This window comes from Vespa mandarinia, chromosome 6 (genome assembly GCF_050613455.1).
Source record: "Vespa mandarinia isolate Hongniang chromosome 6, ASM5061345v1, whole genome shotgun sequence".
Lineage (NCBI taxonomy): Eukaryota > Metazoa > Arthropoda > Insecta > Hymenoptera > Vespidae > Vespa > Vespa mandarinia.
Genome location: NC_140815.1, coordinates 1,239,588 through 1,252,500, shown reverse-complemented (window position 1 = coordinate 1,252,500; position 12,913 = coordinate 1,239,588). Strand labels below are relative to the sequence as shown.

The 12,913-nt window shown below is 33.1% G+C and overlaps 4 protein-coding genes and 1 long non-coding RNA gene across 7 annotated transcripts in view; 3 read left to right on the top strand and 2 right to left on the bottom strand.

The window, feature by feature from the left end:
- Positions 1–266, top strand: part of LOC118440816 (uncharacterized) — a 1,653-nt gene extending 1,387 nt beyond the window's left edge. The window contains exon 1 of the mRNA XM_035864428.2: positions 1–266. This exon is cut by the window's left edge and continues 1,387 nt beyond it. Coding sequence (XP_035720321.1) covers positions 1–46 — 46 coding nt within the window. The 3' untranslated portion in view covers positions 47–266.
- A 152-nt stretch (positions 267–418) lies between these two features.
- Positions 419–1,719, top strand: LOC118440818 (tetratricopeptide repeat protein 12). Of its 2 annotated transcripts, none has more exons than XM_035864437.2 (4): positions 419–680; positions 795–953; positions 1,021–1,413; positions 1,513–1,719. In XM_035864437.2, the coding sequence occupies exons 1-4, from the start codon at positions 548–550 to the stop codon at positions 1,548–1,550; spliced, it is 723 nt and encodes a 240-aa protein (XP_035720330.1). In that variant the 5' UTR covers positions 419–547; the 3' UTR covers positions 1,551–1,719. The 2 variants fall into 2 exon arrangements, with proteins under 2 accessions (XP_035720330.1, XP_035720329.1); XM_035864436.2 differs by having other exon boundaries at positions 756–953.
- Positions 1,540–3,140, bottom strand: LOC118440815 (UPF0415 protein C7orf25 homolog). Its single transcript, XM_035864427.2, has 3 exons — positions 2,985–3,140; positions 1,914–2,897; positions 1,540–1,837 (listed from the first exon to the last, which is right to left on the bottom strand). Exons 1-3 carry the CDS (start codon positions 3,138–3,140, stop codon positions 1,751–1,753), a joined length of 1,227 nt encoding a protein of 408 aa, XP_035720320.1. The 3' UTR covers positions 1,540–1,750.
- Positions 3,141–3,526: 386 nt separating this feature from the next.
- Positions 3,527–11,141, top strand: LOC118440814 (zinc finger protein 346). Of its 2 annotated transcripts, none has more exons than XM_035864425.2 (8): positions 3,527–3,661; positions 7,003–7,485; positions 8,170–8,243; positions 8,335–8,481; positions 8,596–8,690; positions 8,779–9,086; positions 9,191–9,259; positions 9,330–11,141. In XM_035864425.2, the coding sequence occupies exons 1-8, from the start codon at positions 3,622–3,624 to the stop codon at positions 9,482–9,484; spliced, it is 1,371 nt and encodes a 456-aa protein (XP_035720318.1). In that variant the 5' UTR covers positions 3,527–3,621; the 3' UTR covers positions 9,485–11,141. The 2 variants fall into 2 exon arrangements, with proteins under 2 accessions (XP_035720318.1, XP_085513714.1); XM_085657588.1 differs by lacking the exon at positions 3,527–3,661 and adding an exon at positions 5,297–5,478.
- LOC146872923 (uncharacterized) lies at positions 10,609–12,913 on the bottom strand. Its single transcript, XR_014982268.1, has 3 exons — positions 12,818–12,913; positions 10,814–11,041; positions 10,609–10,746 (listed from the first exon to the last, which is right to left on the bottom strand). It is a non-coding gene; the product is annotated as an uncharacterized LOC146872923 (long non-coding RNA).

Sequence of the window (12,913 nt, the reverse complement as noted above, 5' to 3'; positions counted from 1 at the left end):
ACGTAGAATGCTAGATTTTCCACCAAAGAAAGGCTCTAACAGTTAATATGCGGGGCATTAAATTTTGTTCTGTTGAGAGTGATGCTTCTTTAGATAATACAATCTTGCGATTGTAAATTTCTTTAGAAGGATAAATCTTGTTAAAAACTCATCCTCGTTGTGTGATTATAAATAAGGACTAACATTTCCACTTCGTCGCTGTTTTGTTACATTATCTTACTCCCTTCCTAATAAACCAATACATATGGTAGTTTGTTTCTTTTGTTACCCCAGCAAAATCTTTATTAAGCTTTACTATTGATTTATAATTTATGATCATATTCAATTCTAATATAAATAATAAGCAGTATTCTAATCACAGATTTTATAAATTAAAATTCCTCATATAAAATATTATCTCTAAGAATGAAAAGTTACTGAAATGTTGTGTTACCATAGAAACTGTTTCTGTGCTGAACCATAATATATCGCACTAATAGTATATATATATCATATATATATATATATATATATATATATATATATGATTATAAAGTGAGTTAAAAATATGGATTCAAAAGAAGTTGAATATAATAATGAACACATAATTGAACGTGAACAAGCAATAGAAAATTTAAGTTCTACTAATAAACTTACCGAAGAAGAGTTTCAGAATTTTATGCACCGTGTTACTGAAATTGGTAGGTTATAATAAGTTTGAAATTAATGTAATTTGGCAAAATTTTTATTTAACTTTTAAACTTTTTACACTATAGAAAAAATTGTATCAAAATTATTATCTTCTGATCCTAAAGAACAAGAACTTGGTGAAACATTGGCAGATAAAATTTTAAATGGAAAAATTCAGAAAGAATTTTCTGAACTAGAAGAATTAAAAGTTAAAACTAATCGTACAATCATCAATAAATGTTCCATAAATGAAAATACATCTGATCCAAATAAAATGGGACAAGGTAATAGTTCATATAAAATAAATATTATAATACATTATATCATTCAATATTTGTCTTAAATAATTAGAAGCATTCATGAAGAGTATTGAAAAAGATGCTAATGAACGAGCAGCAGATAGAAAGATAAGAAATGAACGCGCAGAAACGTTAAAAAGGATTGGAAATGGTGCATTTAAAGAAGGAGATTATGAAAAGGCTGTGACATATTTTACCAAAGCAATAGAACAACGTAAAGACTCCACTGTTCTTTGGAACAATAGAGCTTTGTCATACATGAATCTTAAATTATTTGAAAAAGCTTTACATGACTGTGAATGGGCTTTGAAAGTAAGCGATTCGAATTTGAAAGCTTTGTTAAATAGTGCTAAATGTTATAAAAATCTTCGCAATGAAGGAAAATGCAAAGAGTTCATTAAATTAGCAAGAGAAAAAAATCCACATTTCCAAGAATTCATTGATGGTATTATCTACTTTATTATTAATACTTTTTATTTATCTTTTTTTTTTCTCAGAAAATTTATACATTTTTACAGGATATAAATGTCATTTATTATTGCAGATTTTGAAAAAGATTTAGATACAATAGGCGATGAATAGACGATCGACGATGTCTAAAATACAAGACCATATCTAAATCCTTTTTCTATAATAAGTATAACAGTAATAATTAATCATTGTCTAATTCCAAAATTTTATCATATAATTAAGAAAAAAAGTACTTTGATAAATATTAAAAAACTGAACATTTAATGCAATATTTATGTTTTTATGGTATAAATAAAAATATATAATTAATATCAAAAGTTATCGATTTCTTTAGCATAGTGTTCTTTGATTTCAGAGAGAGATCTTGGTTCATGTAAGAAGACGGTACACTCAATGCCCTGAAATAATATAATATAATTGATTAAAAGTATTACAAATATTTTAAGTACAAATAATAATATACAAATCTAATACCTGCATTCGTGCTGCTCTAACGAAACCTTCATTTGCAGAAACAGTAATACTTTTCATACTTTCGCCACTTGCGAAAACTAATCGCGATCTATCCTTAATTTTTCCACCTAAACTTAATTGTTCTATAATTCTGCCTGTTTGTACATCATCTACAATTTTCACCCGTTTTAATAACTCGTGTGCTCTTAATGTCTCTTTAGGACCACCAATTACATCTATGATATTCATAAAGTTGTCATAAGCAGTTCGACAAATAACAAAGGTTTTTCCTTTAAATAATTTATCTAATATGGGTTTAACAGGTCTTTTTCTTTCCATTTCAGCTTGTTGCGTTAATAATGGTTCCCTGTATATAAAATGATCGAATCCATTTGTCATATTAGAAACATATGCCAGTAACGTTGAAACATCTAAATTCAAAATTTGAATTTCCTCTGTAATTGTTGCTGGACTTAAATTTACCATATCAAGAACAGGATTTTCTTTGAATTCTTCAATTTGTGTCTCTCCATTAAGACGGGAAACCAATAGAGTTTCATCTGTTTCTATCTCATTACTTTCATTTTCATGACTATTTATTCTATCACCTTCCACAACAATACCCATGGATTCCAAGCGTTTTGCTAATACCATTTCTATGCCATATGCAAAGTAAAATACAATTTCGGGTGACTTGTATAAGTGTGGATGGTGCTTGGCACATTGCAAATAGGATTCTGCTTGATCTAAGACAGATTTTTGACCATATTCACCATTGCCAAGCGAAATCAATGTAAGAGCTCTAGCATTTCTAGCAATAACTTTAACCCAAGATCCTCCGCTTATACAAACGATGTCTACCTCCAATCTTGATCTTTCGTATTTAAAAGGCTTCATTACGCTGATTGGTTCTTTGGAATTAAATAGACGCATTACCATTGCGTCAAGGTGAATCAAATTTGTACTTAGTAGATGTTCTTTTTTTACATTTCCTGTAGATTGTACCTTTATAAAAATACAGAACAATCATGACATAAGAATGTAGCAAATTATTTAAAAAGTTAGAACTTTGAAAACGTATTAAAAAAATACCTTTTTTAAGAATCTTATCTCTTGCTGTATCTTCCGCATAAGTTTATCAACCCCATTAACCTCCTCCATAATCTTCAGTCGATCTATCATATCTTCCCCGTTGCAAATTTTTTCCTTTAGACATTTTAAGAGTTCGATCTTCTCTTCCATCAGCATCTATCGTAAGAGCGAGGCTCCAGCGTACATCGAATATTTGATTAATAACCGGAATTCTTTGAAAATACGATAGTTCACGGTCGACGAGCGTAGTATCGGTGGCCATCTTGGACCGCAGGTCAATATCGCGCAATGTCGTCAGGTCGCTTGTCAAAATCATCTAACCTCACAAATTTTTCATTCCTATAGACGATCATAGTCCGGTGTGTCAATCTATGGACTCGTCACGATAAAGAATTCCCTCCAAAAATTCATGGTGCAAAATGACACGTACTTGAAACGTAAATCTCATGAGTGAAATAAAAAAAAAATCTTATCGATACATTTTTACATATATGGGTGTGTGTGCGTGTGTGTATGTGCGTGTATGTGTCTGTGTGTGTGTGTGTATATATACATATATATCAAAATAAACGCAGAGTAGCGCTGTCAAGCTTCCTTCGACAAAAATAGAAACCGCATCGATATTGGGGCTCGCAAAATGTCTAGCGCGAAGATAATAAAGAATCCAGAAGTACCCGGTGAGTTTTTATTCTCAATTTATTTATTTGGAATGGCACTTAATATTTCACTCTATTCATGCGACGTCTTTCTTACACCTTTCCTTTATCCTTACTTCGTTAGTGTCAACAAATATTCGAGGTTAATGATACATATTATGAACGTCGGAGAAAGGTAGAACTAGCGCTATTATAATTTGTAGGGGTCGTTTGATCTTTGGACGAATAAGATTCGTACATAAGTACTACTTAGTTCCTTTCTTAGTAATTAATTGTAAGTAAAGTGCATCGATAAAAACACATTAACGAAACGAAAAAGAGAGTTGTTTCTTAAACCGATAAAAATATAATTATTATTTTAATATATACACAAATCTTAATCATTCGATCAACGAATTTACTTTTATTAATTCTTTTTATTTACTATAGGCTTTATTAGTAACGCACGACTATCAAAAAAAAGAAATGAGTAAAATTTATAAATAGTTCTCATTCGAATATTTCCCACGTTTCCATAACCGGCTTCCATAATTCTACGAATCAGTTGAAAGCACATGACTTGCTAATATAACATTGTTGTAAATTCATTTCTAATCGCTTTACGAGTATCTTTATTTACCTAAGAAGATATTTGATATGAGCTATATTAGATAATACTAGAATATGTATATATGTACGACGTGCAGTGAATTATCATATACTTCAATTAATTTTCGAAGACGTATAAGATGAGTACGCGCGCGCGCGCGCGCGCCATTATTGTTTGTTTTACTTATAGAAAAACAAAATCCTTCGTGAATTTATAATTACGCCGAATTTATCGATATTAGTTTTCTATTATACCAACGTGTCTTCAAAAGAAAATCGAACTTTTTTCTGGCAGCAATAAATTTGAAATCGCGGTTCTATGATTATTTTTATGAAAAAAAAATGTACATAATCCTTTATCTTTCTTTTTTTGTTTTTAATGCGAAAATTTATTCATTATAATCGTTCGTTTTTCGCGCGGATTTTTTTTTAACACTTTCACGATCAATAACATTTCTTCTTTTATTTTTTCTTTTCTTTATATTCGAAATCATAGTGAAGTATTATTTATTTTATAATACATATCATAATTCATCTATAATCGTACGATTCGGTCATTCGTTAAAAAATTGATAATAGATTATAGATTTGCTTTAATTAGCACATCGATTATTATTTATTTAAATATTTCTATACGATATTGAACATTATATACGTTCACTGTAAAATAATAATAATAATAATAATAATAATAATAATAATAATAATAATAATAATAATAATAATAATAATAATAATAATAATAATAATAATAATAATAATAATAATAATAATAATAATAATAATAACAATAACAATAATAATAATAATAATTTATTTCACGATATACTAATGCTTAAGATATTAATAATAATTTGTTTTATTTTATTATTATCATTAATATATTCGTTAACTTTATCATTTCAATTTTTTTAAATATCATTATTTCAAGAGTTAATTGTTCCTAAAGGAACGTTAGAGCATATTAGAGTAACGTAATATGTATTTCAAAGCCGCGGGTGTAGAAAATCGTGTACGAATAACACTACAGAAGCATTCACGTGAAATAAACAAATTCTTATTTTGAATATAGGAAAACACATCGCAAAGCGATTTCAAAAGCAGTTGGCTAGATCATAGACTACAAAACATGTGGTTGACAAAGGTGCTTTGACAACGTACATATACACATACACGTATACATACGAGCATGCACGCGCGCTCGCGCGCACATACATACACACACCTACATACATACATATATACAAAAGGTAAGTACAATTTGGGAACATTAGAGAATAGAACTAATGGCGGCTGTTCTTTACCTAACGTATGTACATATTCATGTATGTATATGTATGCGGATGTCTGCATATACACATATAGAAAATATATATATGTATATATATACCACTGAACGTGCATTTGTCCCCGCAGTTTGTTCGAAATATGGCTTTCGAGCCAGTGCGTTAGTACGTACTACCAAACAGCGATTATTTCTAAACACGAATATCATTTATCACATCGAATCAACCGTGTCATAGTAATTTGTTTCATGAAAAGATACTTTTCAAGGACATTTTCCGTATCAGTCGTTCTATTCTGAACGAGAATAAAAAAAATAAGAAAAAGTAGAAAAGAACAGAGAAGTTTACGTCATCGAAACACGCACATTGTAAGGATGATAGTAGCTTAACAACATACAAAATTTCCGTAGATAATATATCTTTGCAATGTTATAAATTATAATTAGATATATTCTCGCAATATTTCGAGTGTCTATTTGTATCTATCTTGAATTCGTATATTTTATTGATTTTATTGATTTTATTGATTTTATTGTGTTAAAGGGAAACGAGATACATATTTGAAACAAAAAAATAAAAAACAAGGAAATGGTTTTGCCTATCTCACGGTTTTCCTTTTGAAGGGAAACGTATACAATAGTATCGATGCCATCAATATTATTGCCGTCAACGATTATTTTTATTAATCTCATAGTAAGATTATAAAAGGAAGTTTATCGAATTATTATTATTATTATTATTATTATTATTATTATTATTATTATTATTATTATTATTATTATTATTATTATTAATATTATTATTGTTAATATCGATAAAGTCAAGATAAAACGGTGCAAATTCGTTAGTAACGTTATAGAATTCAATAAAAGATCTTAGTACAGTAAATGAAAAAATAAAATCAATTTTTGAATGAAACTTATGTTTATTTTAATACAGACTTCGTTCTCGTTATGCAAGTATCGCGTATGATCGAATCTATGAAACATTTTCAAAATGAAGAATAATATTAACCTTTCACTGCAATTTACTTACGGTAAATACCTCTACGTGCATCCTCCTATTGCATCGTATTTGATCTAAGTATATTTGCAACGTCTTGAATCACTTTGATTTGCTGCTCGAATTATTGAAACTTATTGTATTAATCTGGTTGTTCGAGTATTTAAACTTACAATTAGTCGCTAGAAAATAGAAAAAGAAAAAAGAATTATTTATAATTTAAATATTACTACGAAATGATTTTTCATTCGACAGATTCGACAGTTAAATCAACGCGAAACCTTTTAAAGTCAAAGCAAAATAAAGATCATTCGATAAATATAATACCTAAAACGAATTTATTTATTTATTTATAAATACATCATAGATGTACCGAATGAAAATACGATAGTTTAGTTAAGATCACAATATAATATCGTACGAACAAGAAGAGATCAAGAATGCAATTGAAAATAATAACCAATATGATTGTTCTGTTACAATTAGGATTAGAATGCTTCTTACCTCCGCCCCCACCACCCCCACCTCCTATAACTTCATCGACAAACGCCGTGTCGACGACTAGTGGTATACAAAATCAACAACATCGGGAACAACAAAAACCAATAGTAGAAACAACGATAACGACAACAACGTTAACAACGGCTACAACAGAAACGATAACGAGCTCGACAGCGACAAATCCGAATACGATACAAACGGCTCTTCCAAATTTAGCGGTGCCAACTCCGTATATTCTGCACCCTACGATGCAACCGCAAACACCGACACAACAGCCTATACCATGGTGGATTTCTACGGAGGCGGATACCTCGGCAGATATGTATGCGCAATGGTACGATACGTCGTACAAAGCTGGACCAGCTGCTAATACGGTCGTTCAAGTATCGGCGGTCCAGCCATCATCAAAACCGAAGAATAAGTATTATAAGCGTAAGAACGAGTTCATCGATCCTGCCCAAGATGCAGGTGATTAATTAATTTTTTCCATTATTATTATTATTAGGCAGTTTTTATGGAAGGTTTGATTAATTGACAAATTAAACGAATTCACACATCGCACATCTATTGCATTTGTATCTATCAGATATTTATATATCGCAATATATAAAATAAATATTTATGTCGTACGAATAATAACGACGTTTGATTATCGCAAGAGGATTCACGCTTGTCGAATTTGTGAAAATTCATTCGAATCTATCAGATTATATTTTGATCCACGACGAATACGTATCATACATGTCAATGCACGTTATTATCAACTGATCTTTTGCATATAGAAAAAAATTGGAGTAGATTTTTTGATATTATATTTATCTGGTTGACTAGTGCCGCCTATTACGGATACATTTTCGAATAGAATCATTGCAATCGATATGAATATATATATATATATATATATATATATATATATATATATATATATATATATACTGAGATCAAACCAAAGTTTTCCTGATAAAAACGATAGTATATTTTGTATTATCGTAAAATTGTTCGCGTGAAAACGGCCTTACGCTTGTTTCTTTTTTTTTCTTTTTTCTTTTCTATTTTTTTCTTTTTTTACAAACTTACCTGTACGAATCATTCCACCGAGAAACAAATGTTTACTTTATGCTTTGTTTGTTTATTTGCTTCTCGCTCTCTCAGAAAAAGTTGCCAGTGCCCAGAGGGAGTTGTCAGCGCTGATGAAGCCGCTCAAGTGCGATCTCTGCAACGCGGTGGTAAGATTTCTTTATCTGTTAACTTCCGTGAAATTTGATCCGCGGCTCAATGAGGGCAGTCGGACGAATAAAAACGATAGGACGTTTTCAGATGAACTCTACCCTGCAAGCAAAATTGCATTACGACGGTAAGCCTCATCAAAAGAAGGTTTCCATGTTTTTGAATCAAAGCGTGAAAAAACAGAAGTCGGAAGACGGCCAAGTCAGTAGTACGACCGATTGGCAAAATCGGTGCGACGTAAGCTTTTTCTTTTTTTTTTTGTTCCTTTACAAATCCCCTTGGAAATAATAAACAAATTGATTGATATGATACCGATCGTAATATCAAAATTTGAAATAATTTTAATTTCAGATTTGTAAAACTTGGTTTTCGTCGCAAATCGAAGCGTCACAACATTACGCCGGGAAGAAACATATAAGAGCAGCCCACGGCGGTCCTCGTTCGAGGTATCGAAATGTCCTGACTCGTTTCGATCGATCCTTATCATACAAGAAGTTTGGCCGAGTTCGATCATTACGATATTGAACGTTACAGGCCGAAAAAGTCGCAGAATCAAAATCAGTACAACCACATAGACTCGACTGGTCGATACGGAATAGGCATGGCTTTTCAACAGGACGTGCAAGTGCCAGGAACATCAGCCGTGGTATCTGACGGTAACATCATGGTGTCACCGCAAGGAACCACGACTCCCATTTACACACCCCCAGCATATCCCACTCCGCTTCGATGTGATCTCTGTGGTGTCTCCGCGAATCGCCAGGATCAACTAGAAACACATAAGCGTGGTGCCAGACACATGAGAATGCTTAGACTCAACGGATTACCCATTCCTGAACTACGTACGAGGCATTTCTTTCATTTTGCATTTTTTTTTCTTTCCCTTTCGTTCATAATATCGAAAGAAAGCACGTACATTTATTTCCCTTGTTCTTTTTCCTTTTAGTTTCTGAAAATGAAAACGCTTCGAGTTCATCAGGTCCCATAGATTATTCCATTTACAGAACGCCTTCGGGTAAGTATAATTATCCTGTTAAGTTATCCCAAAGAAAGTCTTGAAAAATTAACACTCTTTATTCTTCCAGGTCAATATTATTGCGCACCGTGTAATCTGTCGTTGAACTCAGAGAGCACGTTCGCTCAGCACGTCGAGAGTAAGAAGCACAAAAACCAATCGAATCCCAAATCGCCATTGAATGCCGCGGTGATATCGAAGAAAGCAAGATTCAAGAAGAAATAAATTAACGTAGAGCGTAATCGTTATTTCTTCGTTTAGACCGTATTTTTCCGTTTATGTTTCATTTTTATTTCGACAGATATCGACAATCGTTATATCGAGGAAGTTCGATGTGCGTCATCGATCTTCTTTTTAACGTGCAAAACGAACATAACAATAAACTTTTGACGTCTGGACGTAAAAGAAGAGAATGCGTTAAATAGCGAAATTTTACGATCGTTTTTTCTTTTTTCTTTTTTTTTTTTCTATCTTAATTAAATGTTCGTGGCGAATCTTCGTATACGTCGGTGATAATGTCTGTGCGGATATTAGGAATTAAACTAAAGACAGTCGTTTGCCGTCGTCTAGGCCGATGATGAGAAAATTAAGTACGTTATGTCGGACGGGTGGGGTGGTACGAAGGGGGTTCCATATTTTAAATGAAATACCGATTAACTTTAAATTAAATTCGCGCTAACTCGAGCGGATACTTAGTCGAGCCGACAGAGTTAGTTACAATTTCTCTCGGAAGTCGCTTGCAAACGATCATCATCGTTTATCAGTATTTATTCGATTACGAAACTATTAACGCGCGGTTCGAGTAAAATGTATTCTCATTCTCGCGTTGAAGAGGATTCGCGAAATCGAATCGTCGTAAGCCATCCGTCGCGTTACGCGCCTCGTTCTCCCAAGCGTACCGTGTCATGGCCTATACGTGAAATTTATGCGTCGCTCGTTCCTCTACCTTCCGTAGAGAATTTATGACCGCTAGCAAACGAGCCTAACATCGAAACCTCTCGGGTCTATTAATTACCTGCTAAGGTAACGCTTATGACGTATCAACCGTTTACCAGTATCTTTTTTACCGTCACTTCCGTACGATGAATATATGATCGAAAGACCGGTAAACATAAATAGAGAATACTACTGTGTCAGACACGACGAATCAGAACCGAATTTACGAGCAGGTAAATTTACGACGAATAAAAGCTCGACTCGCGCGATTCCTGGATATATTCGGAGTGAAACGATACAGCAAAGATCGTCTCGACATTTCTTCCCGAAGTCGCTTTTCTTACTTTTTCTTCTTCTTCTTCTGCTTCTGCTTCTTCTGCATCTTCTTCTTCTTTTTTTTTTTTCTATTCGTCCTGGTCGGTACAAGCGTCGATTTTTCTAAACGAATTCAAAAGAATTCGCTTGGCAATTTGGCGAAGCAAGGGGTTATTTTCTTTCGGAGTTTATTTTTTGTTTTTCCGCCTTTGGCTCTCTTACTCTTCCTTGAGCGACTAAAAGAAAGATAGAAAGAGAGATTAGGATCGTTCTCGCACGAACTTGTAGATTGTTGCTTTATACCTGCGCTTCGGATTTTTATGACCTCCCTGGTTCCACGTTTAGCGTGTTTTCTTCTTTTTATTCCCTTCTTCATCCTCCCACTATATCTTCCCTCTTTCTCTCTCTGTTTGTCTGTCCACGACATCTACAAAAAATCCCTTTTCCATCTTCTCGTCTACCGCGAGCCAGTATCCAGGGGTGCCACTCTTTCTTCCACGTTTTGTTTTCTGACCCGATGCTTTATGAAGCCTAAGAGTATGAGACCGCATTGCGTTACATTGTAGCTTTGAGATTTAAGAGAACTCCTTTCAAAAGAGGAATAGAAGAAAGAGAGAGAGAGAGAGAGAGAGAGAGAGAGAGAAAATAAAAAAATGAAAAAAGAAAAAGAAAAATATCGTTGAGAGAAAGTCGTTGTTTTGTATTCGAGTCACCAATACCAATATCATCTACATCATCGTTTCTCAGCGATCTTTGGGCGTAAATTATTGTGGAATACATAAAAAGGTCACGAATATATATAAGCATAGGATGCTTATGGTCGTAGAATTCTACGAATGAGACGACGGGATGGAAAACACGCGAATAAATGTAAAACGTTTTACGACAATTTTCTTCTCCCACCCCCTCCCCCTATTTTAATGTCTTATATTGGACAAGACAAAAAGTGAGATAAATGAGAAGATATTAATTAAAGACCCACATTGATTACGTTTCCGCGATGAAATCGATGTCTCGTATGCGTAACCAAGACGATGTTAATTCGGGAACGTCTAGAAAGAATGAGCAAGATAGATAGATAGATAGATAAAGAGAAAGAGAAAGAAACAGAAAGGCAACTCAACAAAAAAGATTGCTCTCAATCTGTCACGCGGTGGATAGTAATGCGCGTAAAAAGCCATTAATCGGAGCGGCAAGGTTCGCTTCGAATATCGGTGGAATTCGTAGTCAATGACTGGAGAGAATTTCTCAAGAGTAAGATCAGGAGGAGGAGGAGGAAGAGGGAAAAGGAAAGGATGGAGATTTTGAGGAGGCTGCTAGTCGACTCGTTTCCACCTGCGAGAAGACGATGCCGTGACGAAAAAATCAATCGATTCCTCTCTCCTCTTTCTCCCCCCCTCTCCCTCCCTCTCTTTCCCTCTCTTTCTACTTTACAATGATGAACCCATATCCAAGGTTTCTCTTGATCGTTTCTTATAAAAATCACAAAAAACATTCTAAAGTCCGTGCATCCAAAAGGATCATCGTAAAGAAGATCTTCTTCTTTGGCATTTACTTAAGTATTCTATTAAGAAAATCTGGTTCATGATCAATACATGCGATCTATGTATATACTTTAACTTGTTCTGGATACGCGATACCGATGAGCGATTGGTTCCGATTTGTGGACTAATAATGATTATCGATTTACCGTTTAATCCAATGATCTTGTTTCTTCTTTCGTTTTTCATCGAATCGCACCCGGAAACGTTTAAGAGCATCCGCTTTTAATCAATTAGAAGAGAATGTTTCGAATGATACATTTCCCGTGATCATGTTCATGATCCTGTTTTTAAAACATGACGTTTATAAAAAAAGACGTTTTTTAATTATTGTTATTTTAATACTTCGTAGTTTCAAGATTTGTCTGTAATTTCAGGCCATCCATTATTAATTATATAATATTTAAGATATAGTAATTTTTTAAAAAAAGAAAATTAAAACGAGTGATGATTAGACTTTTTAATGTTTCATTATTTTTTTTTTTATATATATTTATATAACTCAATAATCGATGAATCAATTTTTAATTCTTTGACAATTAATATTACCACGGATTTACATATTATACATATTCGAGAAATTGCAATTATTTAATAAAGAAAATTAGAAAGAGCGAACCTTTTAATGGATTCGTATATGACTAGATATAAAACTAGCAATGAAGAGAAAAGAAATAAAGAAAAAAAAAAAGAGAGAGAGAGAGAGAGAAATCGTATTGTGGAATCAAAACGAGCTCAAGCAGAAGTCACTAAAATAGGTACTCACAAGCTCAAACGAATCATTATGGTTTTCGTTTGGTCGTTCGCGAACGCGAGCGAGAGAGCGCGCGAGCGCTCGCTTCTAATTTCGCTAACAAACGAC